Source organism: Heterocephalus glaber, unplaced genomic scaffold (genome assembly GCF_053883595.1).
Source record: "Heterocephalus glaber isolate CG9 unplaced genomic scaffold, H.glaber_assembly_v1.0 deba00001523, whole genome shotgun sequence".
Classification (NCBI taxonomy): Eukaryota; Metazoa; Chordata; class Mammalia; order Rodentia; family Bathyergidae; genus Heterocephalus; species Heterocephalus glaber.
In genome coordinates, this window is record NW_028258327.1 from 2160394 (window position 1) to 2185375 (window position 24982).

Here is a 24982-nt window from a genome sequence, read left to right on the forward strand (position 1 = left end):
TACATTTAAATAGGAATGATGCTCAGCTTCTGAGACCAAAAACTCTTTTTGAAAAAGGAAAGGGGAAAAGGACAGGTGGAGAATGAGAGCAAAAGAGATGAGTAAGAAATAAATTTATCCAAGGAGGTACAAGACTTATACACTGAAAACTACAAAACATTGCAAAAAGAAATTACACACCTAAATAAAAAGAAAGACACATCATGTTCATGTATTGGAAGATTTACAATTATTAACATGATATACTACTGAAAGTGATGTATGGGTTCATTATAATGCCTATCAAAACCAGAGCACAACAGGGCAGTAATATTTAACACAACATTCACCTGAGACAGTACTGCACCCTAGGCACACTTACACAATTTGGGGCTAAATCAAGAGCCTAGGCATGGATGAACTGGTGCTCTGCTTAGAGCTTCAATAACTGGTTGACTTGTTGTCTGGTCTGTGTTCTCACATGAATACATGACTGGGGAAGAATTTACTTCCAAGGTCACTTTGTTGAGAGAATTCATTTCTTTGTGTTTGTAGGAGGGAGGGCTCTGACAACCATTGGCCAGCTGTTGGCTGAGGCTGCGGTTCACCTCCTAGAGGACACCCACACTTCTTAACCACAGGGACGTCCCCAGTGTGGCAGCTTACTTCATTCATCAAGCTGGACAGGCAGTCTCTAGAGGCAGTTTGCTAGCAAGAGCGTCTTTTATGATGTATTGTAGCTGCAGAGGGGCATCTATCACCTTCCCTACGTTTATTGTTTAGAAGCAAGTCACGATCCCACCCACACTCAAGAGGAGGGCATGCAACCAAAGATGAGGTGCTGTGAATCATAGGAATCACCCTGGAGTCTGTCACATGGCATATCTCTGTTTCTTCTGAGTTGTTAATTGATAACAATCCTGAATATAATCCTTAAATTCGTAAAATGTAGAACACTAAGAAGCCAAATCTAAACTCAGATTACATCTTAACTCAAAGTGCATGACTTTCCTACTTCTCAAGCCGTATTGTAAATTTATATATACAGATTCAGCTCTTACTGGGTTTCCAACATTTAAGCGAATCCCCAGAATGAAGAGGAAGAGCAAATGTCTTAGAGTTTAGTGGTATCTAGCCCTTTGTGGTATGTAGGAATTTCAATATTTTTGACTCTTAGTGTTAGCATCAGTAAAAGGGAGCTGATTTCCCATCTATCTTCATTGCGTTTGCGGTTACCCTGGGGCTCAAAAGTGACATTGATTATTCATTTGTTCCTGCAATCATTGTTACCAACATTGTTATGGGAAATAAAATGACCAAGAAGTACAGTAGAGGAAATCCTTGCATAGGTTGTGCACTGGTCCCTAATCAACTACCACAGGTTTGGTCACCCAAATAAAACAAAACTTTGATAATTTCACAAGAAGAAAAACCGTACTTGATTATTGGTTTAAATTGCACACATTCGCTTATTGCAACCTTTGCGGCATCACTGCGTGTTTTTTTTTTTTTCTCTCTTTATGGAACTTTATGTCCTCTTCCTATTTACTTTTTTTCCTATGCATGTAGCCATGTGCATTGATTTAGATAACCTCTGAATTAGCCTTTTTGTTTTCTATACACCCAAATATTCCCATCACTCTCGGGTCATTTCTAGTGTGCGTGGAGAAGGGGGTGAGAAAGCCGACGAGCAGCTGATTATTCTCTTAGCTCCACAGCTTGCTGCCTAGAATAACAGCGAATTCTGGATTGTTTCATAGCAGTGAGCACTGCGCACTTCGGGAAGGACGTCTCTGAAACTTTGGTTCTCAGAGGCCACCAGGATCCCCGCAGTTTCGCGCCGCGCCGGCTGTCCGGTGTCCGGGCTGGCTGTCCCGCTGCCCCCGCCCCTGCCCGCCGTCACCCCGGAGCGCGCGCCCGAGCCCGTCCCCGCCCGCGCCGCCGCCCCGAGCGCTCCGGGCGCGTGGTCACGCTGTGCGGGCTGCGGGGAGGGCTCCGGGGCAGTCGGGGAAGCCGGGCCCCGCGCCGCCGGGCAACTTCCGCGGGCGCAAGGTCGGAGCTTGGCGCCGGCCGGGACAGAGAGGTAAGGAGGGGCCCCGGGGGAGCTAGCCGCACCTTGGCACCTGGCGGCCGCCTCGGGAACTTTGCGGGCGCGGCTTCTGCCCGGCCCCGCCCCGGGGTGGGGGCTGCCGGGCAGTGGACCCGGGGTGCTGGTCCCTCCCGCCCTCGCCGTTGGGTGGGAGGCCGGGAGCGCGCGGCGGTTGCTCCCGAGTCTCCGAGGGATCCGTCCTCCCGGCTCTCCCGCCGGCCCCTCTTCCTCCGGGCACCTGCAGCCCGGAGAAGATGGCCAAATTTGTGAGGGAGAAAAGCGGGTCCCAGGGGGCCCTGGCGGTCTTGGCGTTCACCTTGGGAAAGTCCTGGTTACACCGAGAACGCGCTCGTGAGCAGACTGGGGTCAGAGTTTACACGCGCAGTTGGGGCGCAAAACGCTGCTGCCCAGAGGTGGCGCGGACCAGTTTCGTCTAATAAGAGATCTCCCTGGCAAAAAAGGAACGAACCCAAACCACTGACTCGTCACTGCCAAAGTCGGTTTCAGTGGTATTAGTTTTGAGGGTCTGTATTTTGGGGAAAGATTAAAGGTACAGAATCAAAATATAGTTAAAAGCGAGGACAGGTTTTTTTGTTTGTTTATGTTTTGTTTTACCAGGAGATATTTGCAAAAGATAGTGGTTGTAAATAATTTTTGAATTTATTTAATACATCTACAGGAAAGTCGATGTAGAAGCCCACTTTTGACGTGATTTGAATAACTAAATTTCCTGACTTCACTGTCATTCTTGTATTGTTATTTTGAATGTGCAGATATGTAAACAGCTGTTGAATTTTATAGGAGCCTTAAAAATTATTGCTGCCTGTTTACAATAAGTTTGTGGCTATTTTTTTCTCATGTTTTTAATTTGAGAACTGTTAGATGAAAATACTGCTTGTGTGGTAGTACAGTAACTTGGCGTTGTTCTTTGTGGCAGTAGAAAAACCAAACAAGAACTACATAAAAATTGGATCTGTGTTTGCACATTTGCAAAATGAAGAGACTTAGCCTCTCTCAGATCTCAGATAATTTCTAAGGTTCTTTCCTGTCCTGAGACTTCAATATATATCTTCAGGAGTTGGGGATATAAATATTAATTGAAATCTAGATTAAGATATTATCTGCCCACAAATTTTTCTACATTTAAATGGAAGACACTTGATTCTTTAATCATCTCAATCTCTCAGAATAGCTGAATCATTGTACATCCTGTGCTCTTAATGGTTACAATGTATGCTATTAAATAAAAATGTGTCTTGAACCCCCAAACCCCTTATTCCGTGCTACAGAACTGATAGCACTTGATGCGCTAGACCACGCATGCCTGCTTATTTTGAAATAGTCCGCAGGAAACATCAAGAGTGTTATGAAACATTTACTACAGTATACAAGGACACTTAAGCAACATTACAGGCAAGAAATTTCAAAACTGCTTTGGAAAACATTTATGATAGGTTTGCAAACCAGCAAATTGCAGTTGAGGTAGTTTTTGTAATTATGGTATTGATTAACTGGAATTATAGCCTATCAGATTGAATTTGCTTCTAATTAATAAGTATATTGAATCAATTAGGGTTTTTACCAGAGGAAAAGACAAAATGTTTCTCCCTTTTGTGTGAGCAGTTACAGGAAAATGTCTAAAGTGAAAGTTACAACAGGTATTCTCTACATTAAATAAATAGTAACAAAAAGTTGCTGATTTAAATCATGTATAAGAGTGATGTGTCCTCTAACCCGTAGAAGCCAGGGCTTAATCCACACATACGGGAAACAGAGCCTGTCCTCTGTGTTCCCTAACAGAGTAAAGATACCACTGGCGCTTACTCTGGAATTGGTGGGGTAGGGTTGCCACAGAAAGGGCCCTGGAGCAGGACTGCCACAGGGCCAAGCAGGTGGCAGAACTTAGCGGAGACTCCATCTCTCAGAGCCTGTCTTCTGCTCTGAACAGTGCTGAATCTCAACTCTAAAATGTGAGACCTTCTGAGTACTGATATGATGCACAAAAGCTCCAGGTTTTGGAGCATTTTAGATTTGGGATTTTCAGCTTAAAGATGCTCAACTGGTAAAGTCTATGCAAATATTTCAGAATCTGGTAAAGACTACGCAAATAGTTCAATGTTGCCTCCCCTCCCCCCAAAAAAGTGTGAAATTTGCAACACTTTTAGTCCCATGCATTTTGGATAAGGGACACTTAGCTTGTAGTAATGTTTAGATTGAGAGTTGCTAGGACTCCTCGGTGGATCGGTGTTTTTCAGATCTAGTGCCTACATGTAGTATGAGAGAGCCCAGCTAATCTTGGTTTTCCCTTCCTTCCTTGGAAGTTGTTTATTGACTAAACAAATTGTAGGTGAATAGTAGGATACAGTATTGATTTCAATTTTCAGAGATTTTTTGATTTGTTTATTTTTGGTTTTTGAGATGGGATCTCACTATGTAGTTCAGGCTCGCCTTGAACTCACTGTATAGTCCAGGCTGCCCTTGAACTCCTAGTGATCCTCCTGCCTCAGCCTCCCAAGTGCTGGAATTACAGGCATGCACCACCATGCCCGGCAATTTTCAGAAATTTGATGCAATGAAATCTTGGTGTCTACTGAATCTGGGTAATGGTTATATTGGTAATGGGTTTATTATGTACTATTTTCTCTGTTTTTTTTATGTTTAAAATTATTCATCAGAAAAAATTAAGTGCAAATCAAAAAGCATGAGACATTTGTAATTCCACATTTCATTGTTACTTTTATGTGTTTTGATTAGTATATGTATTTCACATATTTAAATATGGATACTCTCAAATTATACATAGGAATGGATGAGCAGAAAATGGTCCGGAGAAAATCAATTTTTGTGGAATTTTTCTTTATTATGAATAAAACTAAAGAAAATATGACATTGTTGGATGTTTGTTCTGAATGTTGGGGCCACGGATTTTTATTATATTCTTTGAGATTTTTCACATTTAAAATTTTGAGCCAGATGCAGTGGCACACACCTATAATCCCAGCACTCAGGAGGCTGAGGCAGAAGGATTTCCATGAGTTCAAGGCCAGCCTGAACTACTGTGCATAGCAAAACCCTGTCTCAAAAAAAAAGGTCTGAGTATATAGTTCAGTGCAAAAGCTTTGAGTTCAATCCACATTGCCACAAATGAAGGAAGGAGAAAAAAACCAAGAAAAGTTTAATATAAAATCACCTTATTGTTTTCTAAAATCATTATAAAGAATGTAAACAATGCAGATAATATATATACAAAGAAAAGGTAAAAATAGTTAGAATACTGCCATTCAGAAATACTTACCTTTAGTATAAGTGAAAATATTCTGCACGTCTTTTCTATGCATTTGTACAAAACAATATATGGATAGAGAACAGAAATGCTTTTATAAAAGATAAGATTGTTAAATAAGCAAGAGATCATTGGCTTGAGTCTGTCCCCCTACTTTGAGTTCCTTTATAACAAACTGCAACTTAATTTTGCATATGAACAAACCAAAACCTAATTTAAGAATATATATATTCTTTGTAACAAATAGCAAAGTTTTATCCAGTCATAAGCAGCTAGTTTCAACCAATCACAGGCAACCACCTCATCACACCATGCCCAGAGGAGGCAAATGCACAGCTGTAGCCGGTCAAGTGTTTTCTCTACTTTGCTTCCATTTTGGGCTTATGGAAGTTTGCTGCTTCTGCTGCTGGATAGGGTCTGAATCTCTTCTGGTTCCAAGTACTGCTTCATTCATGAACTGTTTTTTTTTGTTTTGTTTTTCTTTTTTTGGTACTGGGGATCAAACTCGGGACTTTGTGCTTGCCAGGCAGGCGCGGCACCACTGAGCTGCATCCCCAGCCTATGAATTGGTTTCTGCTCAAATAAATAATACAATTTAGTTTTTCTTTTCACAGGACAATAATAGAGATGCTTTTTTTTTTGGTATCGGGGATCGAACTCTGGTCCTTGCGCCTTTGAGGCAGGCAGAGGAACCACTGAGCTAAATTCCTGGCCCGAGATACTTTTTAAAATAAAAATTTAATAATGCTTTCAATAAAAGAAGAAACTGTAGTCAAAGTGAAGGAATCACTAACTTAACATCAGTGTTTCTGCATCCTGAGAGATAGTCTTCCAAATTGTCCTGAGCAAGTCTTCCAAATTAAAAAAAACCCTGGATATATTTCAAGATCAGATTGTTTAAATTTACATGTATTAGTTTAGGCAGTCAGTGACTCCCTGTTAGAAACAATGAAGCATTGGCACTTTTATTGTACACTTCCTATAGTATCACTTTTCATATCTCTAATTTTTCACATATTTATTTTTTGATACAAGGATCTATAACACTTGCACGGTGTTTTATAAACTTCATTTCATATATTACAGAATTTAGTCTTAGTTTTATAGCCAAATAGAATCACTGATGATCTCAAATATCAACTTTAAATTTTTTGCGGTGCTTGGGATTGAACTCTGGACCTTGTGCTTGTGAGGCAGGTGGGGTGCTACTGAGCTAAATCCCCGGCCCTCAGCTTTAAATTTTTGATTCATTCTTTGGCTAGATTTTGTCACCATGTTGCATGTGTGTGTGTGTGTGTGAGAGAGAGAGAGAGTGTGCATGTTAGTTTCCAAGAAGGGCTTGGTCTATGTGCCTTTTCATGTTTGGAATTTTTATCTTTTATTCCTATGTTGAATTACCATTTGGCTAGTTATAAAATTTTTGATCCATAGTTTCTCACCTCAGAATCAGGTAGCCTTTGCTTCATTAGTTTGTGGCATCTATTGTGGCTGTAAAGAAATCTGACATCAGCCTTCAAAGTTTCCCCCAATCTAACTGACTTTTTCTGCCTGTAGTCATAAAGTATTTTTTTCTATTATTGAGGCAGTACTTAGCTAGGCTGTTTCATAGTTAATTCCTGTATCAGTTTTTCATGGAAGCTATACATGCTTTCTATTGGAGTAATCTGTTCTTAATTTTAGGATGATTTTTTTTCCACTATGAATGCTTTCCCCCTCCATTTTGTAATTCTGTCCTTCAAAGGCACCAGTATTTCTTACAATATCTTTTTCCCTCCATATCAGTTATGTTCTGTCTTAATTTCTCCTGTTCTATGTTCACGGTGATGATCTAATGATTAAAAATGTAACTCATTTATAAATGAAATCCTGGCATGGTATAAACTATAATAGGTCAGGAATGAGGATATTAGGATTCTAAGTTGGCCAAGTGTTTCATAAAAGGGTTTCCTGACTTGAAACACAGGAAAATAACCATCTCTCTTTCCTGCTCCCAGGTTTCTTGGAGCTATGAAATGATATATAGAGAGTTCTTCATACAGGTTCTAACATAGTTACTACTCAACAGATGCTGGTTGTTACTATTTATTGTTTTTCCCTTTTTCATTCAAGATGGAAAGGGGTGGTGTTGAAAATCAAGTTCCAAACAGATGTTACATCGTAATTGTTCTGAAAGCCACAGTGCATGAATGCTAGATAGTGCTTTATTTCCTTTATTATAAAAAGAAATTTTATCTAGCAGAAGAAAAGAGATAAACATGTTTAAACTGTCTGTTTGGCTTTGTAGCTTGTTATAAAATGTAAGTTTTATTTTCTGTTCTTTGTGTTCATTTTCAAGTTTAAATGAAATCTTGGTAACTTGTGGAAACTCATCAACTAGTGGACTGTCTTTGCCCAATATTTGTTAAGATAGGAAAGGAAGTTTACTATAAAAATTCTAATTTCACTATGGAGTACTTCCTGACAATAAAATTTTGTTTGGGAAACAAGAAAACTAACCATAAAAAGATGTAAATGTAATTGATTTAGTCTAGATTTATTTCCCCTAGTAAGGAACTTAGGAGTTCTGAGTTCTCAAGGCCACTGATTGGCAGCGTGTAGCCAGATCTGACCTTTGAGGTTTTGCCTGTTTAACGTTGGCCCTGGCAGTGTTTGTAAACGTGTTGTTTACCAAGTGTTCAAAATCAGGAGAGTCCCATAAAATCTAGATTTCTGCTTTCTCCTGAACAACCAGAGGCTCTGACAATCCTGGGCTCACCTCACTAGCTGGAGCTGAGGAGGCCTGCACCCTTGGGTGGGCGTGTGTAGTCAGTCAGTGGCTTCCTCTTGCCATGTTTCACTTATTTTTTTTTGGCTGTCTGATTCCTGCAGGAGCCATTAATGTGTTCCCTGGCAATGAGACCACACATTACTCCTTATTTTTCAAGGAAATAAACTGAGCCCCAGAGAAGTAAAATGCTAGAGTCAGGAATACGGTCCAGGTCCATCTGTGTCTGCTTCTGCACTTTTATTTATCTTGCTGCCCATTCTTTATCATAACCTCAGACTCACTTTTAGAAAGAAAGTTCTAATTTCTGCATCCATGGGCATTATCAGCCAATACCAAGGACTGATTTCTGTGTAACTAAAGAAATTTAATGAAAAAAATATATACTTCACTGAAATGTTCATATTTATTAAAATCTTTGTGGAACCAAGATCTTAAAACAAACTTTGAAGCTACAGATGTATTGTAGCAGGTATTTTTGACAGATATATTAAATTTCACCATTAATATATGTAATGATGTCAGCATGGCAAGAAATTAAAAGGTCAATATGCTGATAAAATATTTTCATAAATTTAATAAGAGGATGAATCTTACTGATTATTTAATGAAACTGAATTTTTTTCAGTTTTGTGTAACTTATGTCTTTATATTTAAATCCATTAGAAAATTATAGGGTTTTGGGTGGCAAGTGCAGGAGTTTTCAGTATATACTTTAGGCATGATTAGTTTTGTTGTTCAAGATTTAGAAAGGAAAACTACTACATATGAATTAGTTTATCCCTGGATAAACCTCTAAATCTTTGCTGTGCAGAAACATATATCAGTATTTAATATGCTTCTTGACTGGCACATATAATGTTTAGGAATTTGGGTAGTTTTGTTGGTCTTTGATAGATGTTCTAAAAAACAAGTTTGTTTACTTTTTTGCTTTTTAAGATTTTAGATTCTCTTTTAAAATGGAGCATTTATTTAAAATTTAGTATGCAACAACTGACTTTTAAGTGATTTGTAAGTAGTTTATTTTTATATAAAGTATACTTTTCACTATATAAAATAAATCTCATAATTTGGAAACTGGGCTTAAATATGTTGACATTTGAATTTCACTAAGCTTCAAGCTCCAAGAGGGCAGGGATTTCAATTTTTGCATTATTTTACTGGCTCTTTGAGAGTTAATGATATGGTCAGTCATGTTGTGATGCCTGTTTCGAAAATAAGCATTCTCCAGCACAACTGGTATATTAGGGAACAGTTTGAGCAGAATGCACCCTTTGTGTTTGCTTCAGCATGATTTACTCCATGAAAAGACAGGGTGAACACATTAAACCATAAGCAGCTAAACTAAGCCATGCAGGATTGCAGACATCTACCAGCCTCGTTGATTCACCACACATTATCCTCTAAGGTCACGTTTTGCTGTTTTTTCACACTTGTAACCTTTCCTGTATAAAAACATGCTCATTCAACATCCAAAGCATGTCTAAACATTGATTCAAAAAAGCCAAATAGTGCATGCAAAAGGAAAGCGTTAACATTGAAAAAAAGCTGGAAGTAATTAAGTGTTAAAAAAGTCAAGGGACTATGTGGTAGCTCCCAAGTGGCAAGAATAAGGGAATAATCCACACTGTAGATCATTAGAGGCAGTGCTGCAAAAATCAAGAAAAAGTCTGTGGTAAGAATAAAGTATAAGGTAACAACCAGTTTTAAACAGAAGAAATGAAAATATTGTTGGGTGTGTGGATTGAGGAGTAAACCATGATCAGTCTAGCTCACAGTGAAAGAATAGACACTAGCCTATATGAGCACCATACAAGGAAATAGTCACACACCAGACAACCCTGGTCATGGCTGGTTTGATGGTTTCAGACATCACTAGTTGTCAAATTCTGTAGAACTAAAACAAAAGAATTTCCAAGAGTGATAGATAAGTCAGTTGAAGACGGCTACACAAAATTTCAATCTTGATGAGATAGGTATCTATTAAAATTTATACCTCCAGGAGCTGACCTTTCAAGGGTAGAAAAAAAATGCCCCAGAATTTACAGCTGTGAAAAAGAGCAGTTTTTATTACTTTGTCTACCACTTCACAGTGACTTACAGACTAAAGCCCTTCTCTAAGCAAGCTGAGCATCTTTTTAAAGGTTCAGTACTGCATCTGTGTGTTGTAGCCATTTAACATATATATAACATACATAAAACTGTGCTATTGTTTTTAATCCTTCTTTTTAAAAAGGTGCTACAGGCAAAGATTTTAAGTGTTATATCTCTAAGCCCTGTAGTTTTTATCGCACAGTTTGTGTGGTGATTTTTTAGGATCACATAGGGTCTGTGTTACAGCAGAACAGACTGTAGTTAATTAGAAGTAGCATAGAAATGCTAAGCGTCATGCTATTGGGACAATAAGAATGATACCTACCGTTCTCTGTACTAAAGGAGTCCAATTGTGACTACAGGCCAAAAATAGCTCCCCTGACCCAGGTATGTGGTCTACTTGGCTGTTTAGACAGAAAAAAAGAAAAAGATTATAGATAATTAGCATATGTGATCTCCTTAGAGCTGATTGCCAGAAAGACACCTGAGAACCTGACCTAAACATAGAAAAAGTGAGTGTATTTGCTGCATGTAGGTCACTCCAAGTAATGGGAAATGCAGGTGTCCACTGTTAATTTGTGTTGAAAAATGAACTGTTTCACATGACTGCTTAGCTTATGTCCTTCATCGGGAAGTTGGGAATCACTCTCCAGTAAGTGTAAGGACATGATGTCATAGCAGCTGCTAAAAAGGGAACAGTTCCTGCTTGTACTTTTAACCATTTTCAGTATGTGGAGAAGCCAGAAAAACTCAAACAGAGCCTGGAAGTTATTTAAAGCAGTTAAATGGCAAGCTCGAGGAGAGATTTACTGCTGCTTCTTCAAATCAAAAGGTTTTGGGAATTATATGGCTCAGTGACTCAACTGTTGGGCCCATCTTCCCTTCCTCTGTGGGTTTGGCTGGGTGTGGCAGGACATGCCTGTAATCCAGCTGCTTGGGAAGCTGAAGGAGAATTGCAAGTTCAAGATCAGCCTGGGCAATTTAGCTCACCTTGTCTCAAAATTTTAAAATAAATGAAAAGGTTTAGGGATATAGCTCAGTGCTCCTTGGGTTCAATCCCCAGTACCACAGTGGGGACAAAGAAAACTTGTAGGCTCTTAAGAAGACATTTCAATGACTTGAATCTAAAACTGAAGGGAGAAAACAAGAATGTTGTTGACTTGTTCCAGTAAGTCCATATATTTAGATGCAGTTGCATATGAAGCAGCATATGAAGCAGCATATGATGTTGGCTAAGAGATTAAATCTGCTCTTTCATTTGTGTAATCTTTTTAACCTCCCTGCCTCTGTTTTTTCATCTGTAAATTGGGGATATAAAACTACCTCAAAAAGTTATGAAGATTAAATGACATACTATTTTAAGATCTTCAGTAATGTTCCCAGCACACATTAAGGACTCAGTAAGTGCTAGAGCAGTGATGGCAAAACTTATAGAGACCAAGTGCCAAACTGTAACCTCAAACCCACTTACTTATTGAAAAGTACCAATACTGCAATTAAACCTGAATACTGATGTTTTAGTTTAGAAAAAACAACTACAATAACATCTCTTGCCTTAAAACCACAATAATATGCATGCCATAGGTTCGCCACCACTGTGCTAGAGGCTGGTAGTAGCATATGACTGAGAAAATGGCCACCAGATATTACACTACTTTCTCATCACTCAGCTCATCTTACCTGGGTGAAGGCACACAGTTTGGAGAGTTACAAAGCTATTTGTGTTAAGTTTGTATTATGGGCTGTATTTTGAGTGTCAATCTCAGGGTGTGTCTGAAACATCAAGTATTTACCTAATCTGTATGGCTGAATTTTACAAAGAACTGACATGAAAGTCAATGAAGGGAACATGCTATTCTGAGTTTTGTGGATTGGCACATGAATGTCCTATGCATAGAAAGTGGCCCTTGTGTTCAAGTTTTTAACAGTGTTGGGGCCACCTGGCTCTGTGAAGGGAAAACTTACCTCCAAAGTGTAGCTGGGAACCACAGGGATTTAAATAATCCCCAAGACCTCTCCTAGTGTCTTATTGTCCAGATGTTCTTGAAAAACCATTCTCTGCCAATTTTTTTTTAATTTAAGTCTATCATGGAGTCCGTATCTACTCTCTAAGGCCTGTATTCTAAGTCTGTCTATAATATAGATTCTTAGCTTAGTGAAAAACCTCAAGTATAGTGAGTAGTCATGATTCTGTGTGGGTGTGATTAGTTCTGTTGCTGTGTTAAAAAATAGTACCACAAACTTAGTGTCTTAAAACAACACAAATTTAGGACTGGAAATTTAGCTCAGTGGTTCCACTGCCTGCCTCACAAGTGCAAGGACCCGAGTTTGATCCCCGGTACCAAAAAAAACCCCCACAAATTTATTTTCTTAGTTTCTGTGGGTCAGGAGACAAAGAACTGTTGAGCTGGATCTGCTGCCCCAAGGCCTCATGAGCTTGCAGGCAAGGCAGCAGACACTGCGCTTCTCCTTTGGAGTTTGGGGTCCTCTTCCAGGCCCCTGGGTGACTGAAAGAATTCAGGTTCTGGTGGTGACAGGATGGGGTCATCTTGAAAGTCATCTTGTCGGTTAGGGACTTCTTGCTGCTCAGAGCAGCCACCTGCAGGTCTTGTCCTTGGGGAGCCCTAGGCAGTTCACACCCTGGGTGGATGTTTGCCTTCCTCCACCTGTGGCAGCACGTGTTTGACTCCTAGTCCCTCTTTAGTCCTGTGGTGGAGTCTTGATTCAACACAGTCACAGGAATGACTGTTCCACAGTTTGCCATATAATGTTGCCTAATTAAGGGAGCATCCTGTCCCATTCACAGGTTGTGCCCACCCTCAAGGAGAGGCAGTTACACCTGGAGGTGTGTGTGTGGGGGGCATTGAGGGCCGTCTTAGAATTCTGCCTACTGCAGTGTATGATAAAGTAAGAGATCAATCATGGTTAGAGATAATCAAATGCGACTTCAGCCAAGACATGAGAATCAGAAAAGGCCAACATAACCTGTGGGAACATTTCTAAACTGCTCAAGGAGACTTGAAGCTCTCAGGGGTAAGGAGGGGCGAGGGCATACTCCAGCCTACATGACTAGTGGTGCATGAAAATTCTCCAGGCAGCGTAAGAAAGCAAATGCTGGCGTGGACCCTCTGAAATCAGAACACAATACAGTTTCTTGTATAAAAATTCCAATGTACCCTGTGAGATATCATCAGGAGATATGAGAAAAGTAAGCCATTTAGTAAATTTGCTTGGGAAACTAGAACTCTCCTAAGGCAGAAGGAAAAAGTATGCTTCCCTTGGTAGGGTACAGGCGCCAAGAACTCTAAGGAGTTGGCCACCGCTGCAGGCAGAAGCCAGATGGTGACATCTATGCCTTCGGTAAAATCTGACTGACTATGGCATATGAATATTGTAGCCAGTATCATTTACATTTATATCAATTCTGTTTATGATCTTGGATAATTCGTCCATATTTATACATTTATGCATTATATATATTTCGTATGCATTATACACATTTGTACAACATGATGCCAAGTCTTTTCATTTCCTCTGTTTCTTAGAGGCTTACCAGCAATACTTAACAGCATTGTCCAATACAAATAAAATGCCAGCCACATAAATTTTCCAGTAGCAACATTTTTTAAGAAAAAGTAAGAGCAGGTGAAAATAGCTTTAATAATGGTTTTATTTAAGCCACTATTGCCAGATATAATCAACATAAAAATAATTAATGACACGTCCTTTACTTCTGTTCTGTCTTTGAAATTCATTATGGAGAATACATCCATCCAGAGCAGCCACACTGCAGGTAGTGGGCAGCACAAGTGGTCAACAGCTTCATATGGTATGGCATAGCTCTGAAGTTCTGTCATCCAGGGCCTTTAGCTTCAGTCCTCATTTCTCCCTGTACTCAGTTTCTGGAAAATCTTGCAAAACTAAGGTTTTATTCAGCAGTGTTCTGTGTGTAGCTGTTAAATCTCTTTTTACCTTACCCCTTCTTCTGTGAGTTTTGCTAGACCAAGAGCTCCTGATTAAACATGGCTAAAACTGAATTCTTTTTCTCTGATTTCTTTCCTCACTTCCAGATCTTATGTAATTCCAAAATATCTTTAGCCCTTCTCTGTTCCTCTGTCTCAGTAGATTCTTTCATTTCTTCTTTCCAGTGTAACATATTGTTCCTTTTTTTGCTAATCTAACACTTAAACTTTGATTCATGTATTGATCATACTCCACTTGGCTTCCTGATACATTAACCTGTTTGTTCCAAAACTGTATTCCAATTGGCTTTAAAATCTAAGCCTTATTATCTTTATCAGTTAGTGAACATCGATTAAAGACCCACTCTTGGTCCATTTTAGAAGAGGATTTCAAATACATATATCTGTAAGTATGTTTTCATTGTTGAGTAAGTTGAGCAGAGTGGTACACACCTGTAATCCCAGCACTCTGGAGGCAGAGGCAGGTGCATCACAAATTTGAACCCATCTTGGGTAATTTAGCAACTTAGTGAGACACTCAAAATAAAATAAATTTTAAAAATGAAAAAAAAAATGGACTGAGGATGTGGGAATGTAGCTTAATGTGAAGGCCCTGGGTTTGACTTCCAGTACCAAAAGAAAATGTGTATCTCAACTCAGAAAAACAAAGTGTGATGCCGGATAACAAAGGCCATTAAAACTCAGAGTCTAGAAGGTGTCTGTCAGGCTACCTTCTGCAAAATATCTGCAAACCTTGCACCGTTTTGGAATGCTGAGTGAAGAAGGGAAATACCTGTCACTTGAGTGAAGAACTGGAAATGAGAGTGTATATGCTAGCCGGCTTTCATTACTATAATAAATACTAAGATGAATCAACTTGGAAAAGGCTTATTTTTGCTCTCAGTTTTGGAGGCTTCAGTTCATGATTACTTTGCTTTGGGGCTCTTGGTGAGGCAATGCATCCTAGAAAGGAACATGTGGAGAATCAGAACTGCTCCCCTTCTGACAGTGGGAGAGCAAAAGAAAGGAAGGGTCAGTGATCAGTAGTCCCTGCCTCTTGAATTCCTACCACTTCCCAAGAGTGCCCAGCTGGAGACTAAGCCTTTAACTCATGGGCCTTTGGGAAGCATTTAAGTTCCAAGTTACTGCAGAACACAAGGGGAAAATGTGCCTTTCAAATCCTTAAAAATAAAGATTAACATCCAGATCCCTTACCCTGTGGAGTGTTTTTGTTGCCCCTTCCCCTACCTGTTAGTTCATAGGTATTTTTAAAGAAGTTTTTGTTTTGTTTTTGTAGTGCTGGGAATCAAACACATACTGGGCAAGCGTTCTACCCCTGAGCTGTGTCCTCAGCCCTGGTTTGTTTGTTTTTTTGTTGTTGTTTTTTTGGTACCAGGGATTGAACTTAGGACCTTGAGCTTGTGAGGCAGGCATGGTGCCACTAAGCTAAATGCCCAGCCCTGGCTCATAATTCTTAACCCTAGTTGCACATCAGAATCCTGGGGAAGTTTGTCGGGGGAAAAAAGCCAACACCTGGACCACACAATAGGCCAATTAAGCAACAGTCTCTGAATCTGGCTTCAGTCATAAATGTGGTGTCAAGACCTGCGGTCAGCTCTGCTACCCAGCTCTGTATTTTCACCCATGTTTGGAATAATCTTCCACTCCATGTAATAAAGACTCATGTTACCTTAGCGGTAAATTGTCTTTCCTCATTTACTAGTGAGCGACTAGGTGTAGGAACGTTACAATCAGCCAGCTATTGAGGGGCACAGCTAAGACTAGGAGCCTTCTTGAAGGCAGGAATGCAAGTTATCTAGCCCAGAGGACAGGGTGGTGAGCTCACACCACATGACCCCCAATGACAGACAGCTGGAACCAAAGAGCATCACACAGAGTAATCCACATGGATTCTGGCCCGCTAGGAACAGACAGAGCTGAGGTCCGACAGACAAGGATAATTCAGAGATCATTCAGGGGCAACATAAAATAATGGCTCTCCAAGCTCAGTGTGCATGAAAATCAACCAAGGGCTTCTTAGAGAGGGATCTTCTGGGTCCTACCCCAGAGAGTCTGGCTAAGTTATTCCAAGGGAGATCTGAGAAGGGCCAAGTTGATTCTGATGTAAATGATTTGAGAACATCTAATGAGAACCATTATATGTACACATGTATGGTAGAACATCACTGTTGACTTCCAGAGACTGGCTCTCTGACCTCTAGAAAGTGAAGATAAGTGAGTTGGTTATTGGTCTATATCTACCATCAATAGGAGGTCAGAATATGGGACAGATAGGGGAGAATCACAGAGATCACCCTGGCAAGGCTGAGTAAATTTACAATTTCCAATTTAAAGATTGATAGCAACCAAAATGGTTCATCTTCATGTGTGTCTTCAGTTGTAATCATCTGGGGTTAAGAAGAATTTTTATATACTCTCCCACTGCTCCAGCTCTGTAACATTCAAGCAATAAGTATAGTGATGCTATTTCTGTATTATTTTAAAATGTTTAAAGACTTTCAATCACTTTCAAATAATTTTCTCTTTTGATCTTTCTAGTACCATTTAAAGTGAATTGAAGAGGTGATATTTCCTGTATTTTACCGATTTGAGTAAACATACCCATGTTCACCTAGGTAACACCAAGGAGACTAAGGTCTACACATTTGCTAAATCTATGTTGTACTGCATAGTGGAAACAAAATAATATGATATAGACTGTGAACTTTGGGGAATAAACATACATGGATGGGATCTTAGTTCCATTGTAAGCAGAGTGACCTTGAACAACTTCTTTACTTTCTCTGAATTTCAATTTTTTCATCTGTAAAATGCAGATAATAATACCTTCCTCATGGGTTGTTAAATGGGATAATTTGTAAAATATGTCTGACATATACTTCATATACTTGAGTAAATTGACCACCTTGAGGATTAAGCAGAAAAAAAAGTTTAAGAAGATGAGGATTTAGTATATGAAACACATACTGAAGTTGGGATCTGATACTAATTAATGAGTAGAATATTGATAGAATTTTGAGCTGGTGGGTTGCCTAGCAACCAAAACTTACTCAATACCACTCGTTACCAGAGTTGTTGTTTTTAATCAAAGCAGTAATTAAACTGCTCTTAAGCTCAAGTTTGTAAGCAGACAAAAAGATTCCCCTGTGAATTTGGGGATGTGCCAAAGATTTTGAAAAACTGATACCCCAAGTTTTCTGTGTATATATATGAAAATATCTTGAAAGTATGTATTCTCCCCACTTCTATTCCCCTAAGGGACAAAAGATGTTAGAACCTCCTATGTGGGAGATGGGGGATGGAGAAGGTAAGAGTGCTTGCACTTGTATCCCCAGGTATTCAGTCAACATTCAGTGAGTGCCAGGAGTCAGGCACATAAAACCATTTGTCTTTGCCCCTGATGCCCTTTAGAATTTCAGTGTCCAAGAGAGAAATCAGTCAGTGTTAAACAATAATATAGCAAATTATCTCATGAGTGGTTATCTGTGTCTCCAGCAGTATTCTAAGCATTATGGATTGAGCATTACAAAGGGACAAGTCTCAAATATCCATCGATAAGGTTTTTATTTTCCTGACTAACCAGTCCTGAAGGAATATCCTACTTAGTTTCCTAGTACATTCATACAGCTTGATTCACAGCCCTGAGAGGCAGCTTTGCCTGCTGGCCAGGATGAGGCTGGGTAGAGGGGATTAGAGCTTCCATCCGGCTGGATGTGACATATCACATCACTTGTTTACCTCAATCCAGGGACTTCACCAGTCTGCATCCTGCTTTTCTCATTTGTAAGCTGGGCAAGATGATTTAGATTCTGCCTCCTGTGGGCAATGAGTGTGATACAATGAGCTAATAAATGTAAAAGTTCTGAGCAGATAAGTGCAGTTTCTGAGCTAATCATCAATTTGCTACCAGGTTTATATTACCTTTCACTGAACATCTTTGTATCTTCTTTACATTTTCTATTCCTTTATAACTCACAGTCTTACAATTATAAAAAGAAAGAAAAGGGGGGCATGATCTTGGAACCATTGTCTTAATTTGCACTGGATTTTGTCTCCATCATTTGTAGCTCATTGTGCTACCTTCTTTCACAGGAAAGATCAACTTTTTTGCTGTGGGAAAAGATCCATTGTGCCCCTTTGGCATTTCAGCATTTATTTACACACAAACATGACTTAAGGCCTTAAGGGCCTTCAAGGCTGGCAGTTGCTTGATGAATCATGTTCAACATTCTTGCAGTGCTGCTGGCACTTATCAGAGGACTGCTCCTGCTCATCACCTGCCCCTGTCAGTTCTCCCTCTTCTAATAAAGTGCATCTGTTTTGGTGATGGAATAAAAACACACCAAGTACAAAAAGACTGGGTGTGGAATAATTTAATGAGGGCAAGTCAGCATGCTTGAGCAATACAGTGTCAAGGATAGAAAGATGGTTTGGTAACAGCTTAACGAGTCAGAAGTAGACTGGGAAGGGCTGGGCTGGAAGCACAGTTCCTCTTACATCCTACTGGATCACAGTTCTGTAATGTAGGGCCCCCAATATATCCCCGATCAAGATTTGTAAGACTACAAGATTTCCATAAGTTTCCTTCTGAATTAGCACAAACATTTTACATAGCCTTTCCCTATTAACTTCATTTTAACATTTTATTGAGGATTATAAATTTTTAAGTAAGTTCAAACCAAAGTTCAGAGCTCTGATAGCAATTCTTTTGAATACTGGCTATATTCAGTGTCCTGAAGAATTGATTGATTTAAAATACCCTAGTTTTAAAAGTAAAACAGCAGGGAGACTGACATTTGCAGATTGGCATTTCATAGTTCTTACTACTTATTGCATTTTTAAAGACATTTCTTTGTTGTGACAATCAGATTGTGTAGAATTTTGTATACTGTTTAGAAGAGAAAAACTTGCAATCTCAAAATCTCACAGATGGGATGGGGAGGAGAATAATCAGGAATCCACATAATACTCTAAATGTATTTGAGAACATGTACAAATACCAAATATGACTGTAAGTTGTAGGTCTAAGTAATCTTTTCTCCCTCTGTCCTTCATTCTTCCCTTTTCCTTTCATCCTAATTATCCTGGTGATGTTCTTATAGTTATTACTTGCTGGGAAAAAGAATCACTAAGAAGAAGAACTAGAAACTTCAACAGCAGCAGCCTATTTATTTCTATTTCTAGTTCAGTGAGTGATTACACGGCTCTCTTTTTATTCCTGCTAAGTCATTTTCACCTCTGTATGTGTACTGTTTTATTTCTATGGGACAAGCTCTATGATATCGGATACTTTATTAACAGGTGTTCTGGAAATAATCTATTTCAAAAATAAATCACTAAATATAGCACACAAGTTCAAGGCTTTTGAATGTTATTACATTTTTAAAAAATAAACCTAATCAATCCTTTAAGTTGCAACCATTTATTGTTTAGGAAAGCTAATGGTAAATGATGCATATATCCCACAGCCCTGTTATCTGGCTAATTCTCTCCTGACTCAGATCACATATTAGCATTTTTACCATATGGCTGAAAGGGTAGAGAATATATGTGCAGAAGAACAGAGTCAGTAACATTTTCGACCATCTGCTAAATAAATATCTAAGTAGCAGGAGAATTAGTATTTAGTTATATGGATGCAACCTTTAACCTGAAATAACCACTAATACTACAAAATAATACTAACTTTATTTTTCAAACAATTTAAGTCAATTAGACATTTTCATAGTATATTATGTGTTCTTGAACTCTGACTCGTAATTATGTGTTTCTTATGTTTATGGACTCACTAGAGCTCCTTTCACCGTCACATTTAAAACATCTTTCATATTCAGATCCAGCACATGAGGGCCAAGTGCCAAAGTTCTGCTCTGTGACTGACCTCTGTGTGTCCTCAGATAAATCACTTGGTGTCTCTGAGCCTCAAGTGCTTCATGTGTAAAGAATGAATAACGTAGCATCAGCTAGTCACCCTCAAGTGGGTAGGCCATGGAGGATCATGAGTTCATCCATCACATCACATAAGGAACTTGCTCAGAATTCAAACACCTGGACCCTGCACTGAGCAATTCTGATTAAGTGTATCTACAAATAGCCTGTGAAGCTACAGTTTTAGTTATTTTCTCAAGTGACTCTGGGGCACTGAACACTGCTGTAGAGACTAGCTGATTATAGAGCACTCGGCTACCCTGAAAAATAGGTAGCTAGCTAATTCTAATAAAAATGCTTTTCTATGATAGAAATTTAATTAACACTTGGCAGCATTTGTACTTAAAATATCTTAACTCCATGGAAAATAGGAGGTCACTGCATAAGTAATGTTGTTGGGTCATTAAATACAGTACTTCTTCATTCTTCTGGTTTAATTAGATCGTTTATCCTTTTTTTTTTTTGCACAGGAAATAGCAGAATATTTTTGGACAAGGTCTAAATCAGAAGCCTGGATGAATGAACTTGAAATTAACATGGGATTCTTAGTTTTTCAAGATCTGTACCCACGGAACCTTTAATCCCTGCCAATGCTGACATCTAGGCTCCCTCTGGTTTTGTGAAGATGGAGCAAAACTCTGATGATGGAAAAGCAAAAGCCTTAATTACTTGCTTCATAGCATCTAAAGTCATTTGAAAATGAAACCAGACAGTAGTACAGCCATGGAAAAGAATTCAAGTTTATGGAAGAACCTAATAGATGAGCACCCAGTCTGTACAACCTGGAAGCCAGAGGCCGAAGGAGCCATTTATCATCTTGCCAGTATTTTATTTGTAGTAGGTTTCATGGGTGGCAGTGGATTCTTCGGGCTCCTTTATGTCTTCAGTCTTCTGGGGCTGGGTTTTCTCTGCTCTGCAGTGTGGGCATGGGTAGATGTCTGTGCTGCTGACATATTTTCCTGGAATTTTGTACTGTTTGTCATCTGCTTCATGCAATTTGTTCATATTGCATATCAAGTTCGCAGCATAACTTTTGCCCGAGAATTCCAGGTGCTGTACAGCTCCCTTTTCCAGCCCCTGGGGATCTCTTTGCCTGTCTTCAGAACAATTGCTTTGAGCTCTGAAGTGGTTACTCTGGAAAAGGAGCACTGTTATGCCATGCAGGGGAAAACCTCCATTGATAAACTCTCCCTGCTTGTCTCAGGAAGGTCTGTACCCTTGGGCTTGCATATCTTTCCTCTGTGTTAATTATTTGTGTTTCCTTCTAGTCACTCATCTGAGTAGAGCACAATCCTGGGTGGCATTTAGCACCCTTGGGAAAATCTATGAAACAGATATCATGGATTTAGAGTACATGGAATTATTTACTTGGAGCCGAAAGTAATCTAGACTCTTACTTTTTTGTCTTAGAAATTAAATGATGTGAAACTTCAAACTAAAGTATGAATTTATCTGGATATGATATTTGTTCCCTAGCTAATTACTGAAAGTCAAGACATGTATGATGCCAGCTTCAATTAAAAGAATACTTATGCTGGTGTGTAAATTATTTTAAATAGACTCTTTGATAGAGCATTCTTATATCAGAGACCTTTCAATTTTATAATTATCAAATTTATTCAGTAAGTTTTAGCATTTGCCCATTTATTGGAAGCAGGAAGGAGAACCTCAAGAATATAAATAGAAATCTAAATGTTGAGGGAGGAAACAACAGTATATTTATTAATATTTTTTAAAAGTTAAAACTTCAGTGTACATAGCAGATCTTCTGTATGTTCTTAAATGTTCTCTTGCTTAATTTAAAAGTCTTGACTGAATGTATTGAAATTTTTATAGAATTATGCACACATAAATGGACACATATTATAAATGTGCTATGTGAATTTTCTGGTGAGTTTCACTGAATAGTCTAGATTCCTTGGTGAAGAACAGCAGTACATGAATCTCATAGGATATTGTGTCATTCATTGTAATGTTGAATTGATTTAATATTTTGTCCTTCAGAATTCTAAAGGACAAAAAGGTCATCAGATCTGAAGTACATTTCCCTTCCTACTTCCCCATTCTATTATGTACTCTCTCTTTTCTCCATAAATGATGTTCTTATATTTTGATAGGATCAGAGTGACAGTTGATGGTGAATTTCTGCACTACATTTTCCCCTTTCAATTTCTGGATTCTCCTGAGTGGGATTCACTGAGACCCACAGAAGAAGGCATTTTTCAGGTAAGGAATAACTAGACTACCCAGTTAATGCTCCCTCCTACAAACATAAACAATGTTTGCTTAAACCAGCAAACAAACAAATAGAACAGAAAATAACATGAGAAGAATTTATACTTAACTTTGGGTTGTACTTAGAAACATGCATGACTGCCAAATTCTCTTTGACTCCTGCCAATTAATGCCATGTTTTTATTTACAGTGAGGAAAACAAATATATGTGCTGTGATCAAAATACACAGTGAAAGCTTAAATTTTAAAAATCTATTACAGTAAAAGACCCATTGCCATTGATCCCCCTCAAAATACTCCACCTACTTCTGGTTCTTCCCCAAAGTTAAAATGAATGATCATGAGAGGCAACCATTCTGAATGGATTCGGGACATCAAGGAAGCCAGGACAGTGCAACTAAAGACTATAATAAATATTTTTTTTGTTGCAAAGTTTTTATTTGCAATTCAGATGAAATTGAAATTAATTTGACTAGATTTTCTCTTTCAATTTTATATGCAGAACATTGAATCTAGACCCATATCTCTCACCATGTACTAAATTAAAATTAAAATATTTTTTAAATCTAAATTTCACCATATTTTTTGATCATGCCTCTTAAATAATAAGAAAGAATCTGTGGTAAATATTCTTCAGCTCTCTTTGTGTAACTGTATGTTGGAATTAAAATATAATCACTGGGCGCTGGGGATTTAGCTCAGTGGCTCCGTGCCTGCCATGCAAGCGCAAGGTCCTGCGTTTGATCCCCGGTACAAAAAAAAAAATCTGTTATTTTCTAGCAATAGAATGCTAAGCTTATGTTACTACTGTGGTGTCATATCTAGTAGTTTTGAAAGATAATTGTTTCAGTAGGTTCTATTTAGTAGCTGTATTTTCCTGTGAATTAATACATATATATGTTTACAAATATAAATTCATATACATATGCAAAATAGGCATATAAATTCTTTTTAGTATTATGGAAACTGAATTAAAGGTCCACAGTCTCAGAATTGACTTGTATATAGTTTTCTAATGTTAACCATCATTATGTGATGTTTTAATATCAAGTACCCAAACAAACAAGTAAACTGGAAATAGGCACAACATTATGATGAAGGTCATTTTCTTTTTGGAGTGCAAATTGTTTATTGGATCCCAGGAAGCACTGGTCAGGCAGTGGGATGTGAAACAGAAGGATGCATAGTCCAATAGACTGCCTGTATAGGCAGTGGGAGGTGAGTCGCACCAGGGACCTCAACATTATGATTATTATAGATTATATATGTAGTAATAAAATTATATGTCATTTCATATGTATTATAAATTATATATGTAGTAATAAACTCATTTCTTTTTTGTTGTTTTACAATGTATTCTGGGTCGGGGATTTTTCAAGCTAAAAAAGGCACCAAATGAAACTCATTTAAACTTTGGGGCAGAAAAAATGTGATTGGATTTCTTGCCTACTAATTAATCTTTATCTGTATGTGTCTTATTTTTTTTAGGTAACCCTCACAGCAGAAACTGATTGCCGATACGTGTCTTGGAGGAGAAAGAAATTATATTTGCTTTTTGCTCAGCACCGTTACATCTCCCGCCTGTTTTCAGTTTTAATTGGCAGTGACATAGCAGATAAACTGTATGCCTTGAATGACAGGGTATACATTGGGAAAAAATACCACTACGACATTCGGTTACCCAACTATTATCATATGTCAAGTCCAGAAGTGCCCAGATCACCCCTGACAGAACCATTTCAGAATTCCAAGCGATACTGTAATAAATGATATCAAAATCTGAAGTTTTATTACTATTGTAAAAAGACTCTTAATCATTCCCCAAGAGAAATAGCAAAATACAGAAGATTGATCTCACTGATTTTTTATAAATCAAATTCAGAGGCAAGATGCCAATGCCAGATGTTTTATTCATCTCAACTTCTGCTTTGCGAATAAATTTTACAAATTTTTCTCATATTTCTTAGTGTTATAATTGGGGAAGGGGGATGAATAACTTGAGCAGTTTGCTCTTTTCTGCATGAGGACTGGGAGAATACAGTTGCACATTCTCAGATATTTGCTCACATTTTCTCAAATGTATCGTCTTGCTTGGTAGACTTAGGCATTGTTTCTCGAAAGCAGCCTGCAAGTATTCTCAGTATGACAGTGGATTGCTATGCTCTACATAAGCATTTCCAGAAATAACTTTTTTGCTACAACCTCTGAGGAAGGCAAAATGTATTACTGTGATAGGCTGCAATTATTTATTTTACATGTGAAGTTACCTGATATGACTAAAATGTGGAATAAATGCAAGAGATAATACACTAATCTTGACTATTTTCTTGGTAGTAAGTCCTAAGCTTAATTTTTATAATACCATTAAAAAGTGGCATTACATGGAAAACGAATATATAATAATGAATTTTTAAAACTGCACGTGAACAAGTAGTAAAAGTTCTGCATTTTATATCTGTTTCACAAGTGCAGTTAAAGGACAAAGGTCAGTGGTTTGACCAGACAAGGAAGGGGTCATGATGAATACTTGGCCCACCATGCACCTACACACCTACGCTGCCTTCAAGCATTCCTACAGTCTTGTGAAACAGCTGAAGAAAGAGACATCCTTAGTTGTAAATATGACC

The 24982-nt window shown here is 38.5% G+C and overlaps 1 protein-coding gene and 1 long non-coding RNA gene across 2 annotated transcripts in view; one reads left to right on the plus strand and one right to left on the minus strand.

Annotated features, from left to right (window-relative positions):
• LOC147824938 (uncharacterized) overlaps positions 1-24982 on the minus strand; it is a 68592-nt gene that overhangs the window by 23321 nt on the left and 20289 nt on the right. The window contains exon 2 of the long non-coding RNA XR_015441521.1: positions 10535-10613. This is a non-coding gene — a long non-coding RNA (uncharacterized LOC147824938). The remainder of the gene's footprint in view (positions 1-10534; positions 10614-24982) is intronic.
• Positions 1908-24664, plus strand: Popdc3 (popeye domain cAMP effector 3). Its single transcript, XM_004875076.3, has 4 exons — positions 1908-2062; positions 20591-21328; positions 22238-22346; positions 23844-24664. The coding sequence occupies exons 2-4, from the start codon at positions 20820-20822 to the stop codon at positions 24123-24125; spliced, it is 900 nt and encodes a 299-aa protein (XP_004875133.1). The 5' UTR covers positions 1908-2062; positions 20591-20819; the 3' UTR covers positions 24126-24664.

Bases quoted from the DNA above. Each gene is read 5' to 3' on its own strand.
- Popdc3 (XM_004875076.3), top strand. From the start codon at position 20,820: ATGAAACCAGACAGTAGTACAGCCATGGAAAAGAATTCAAGTTTATGG. The intron at 21,329-22,237 runs GTCTGTACCCTT...ATATTTTGATAG, and splicing joins TCCCTGCTTGTCTCAGGAAG to GATCAGAGTGACAGTTGATG. The intron at 22,347-23,843 runs GTAAGGAATAAC...TATTTTTTTTAG, and splicing joins CAGAAGAAGGCATTTTTCAG to GTAACCCTCACAGCAGAAAC.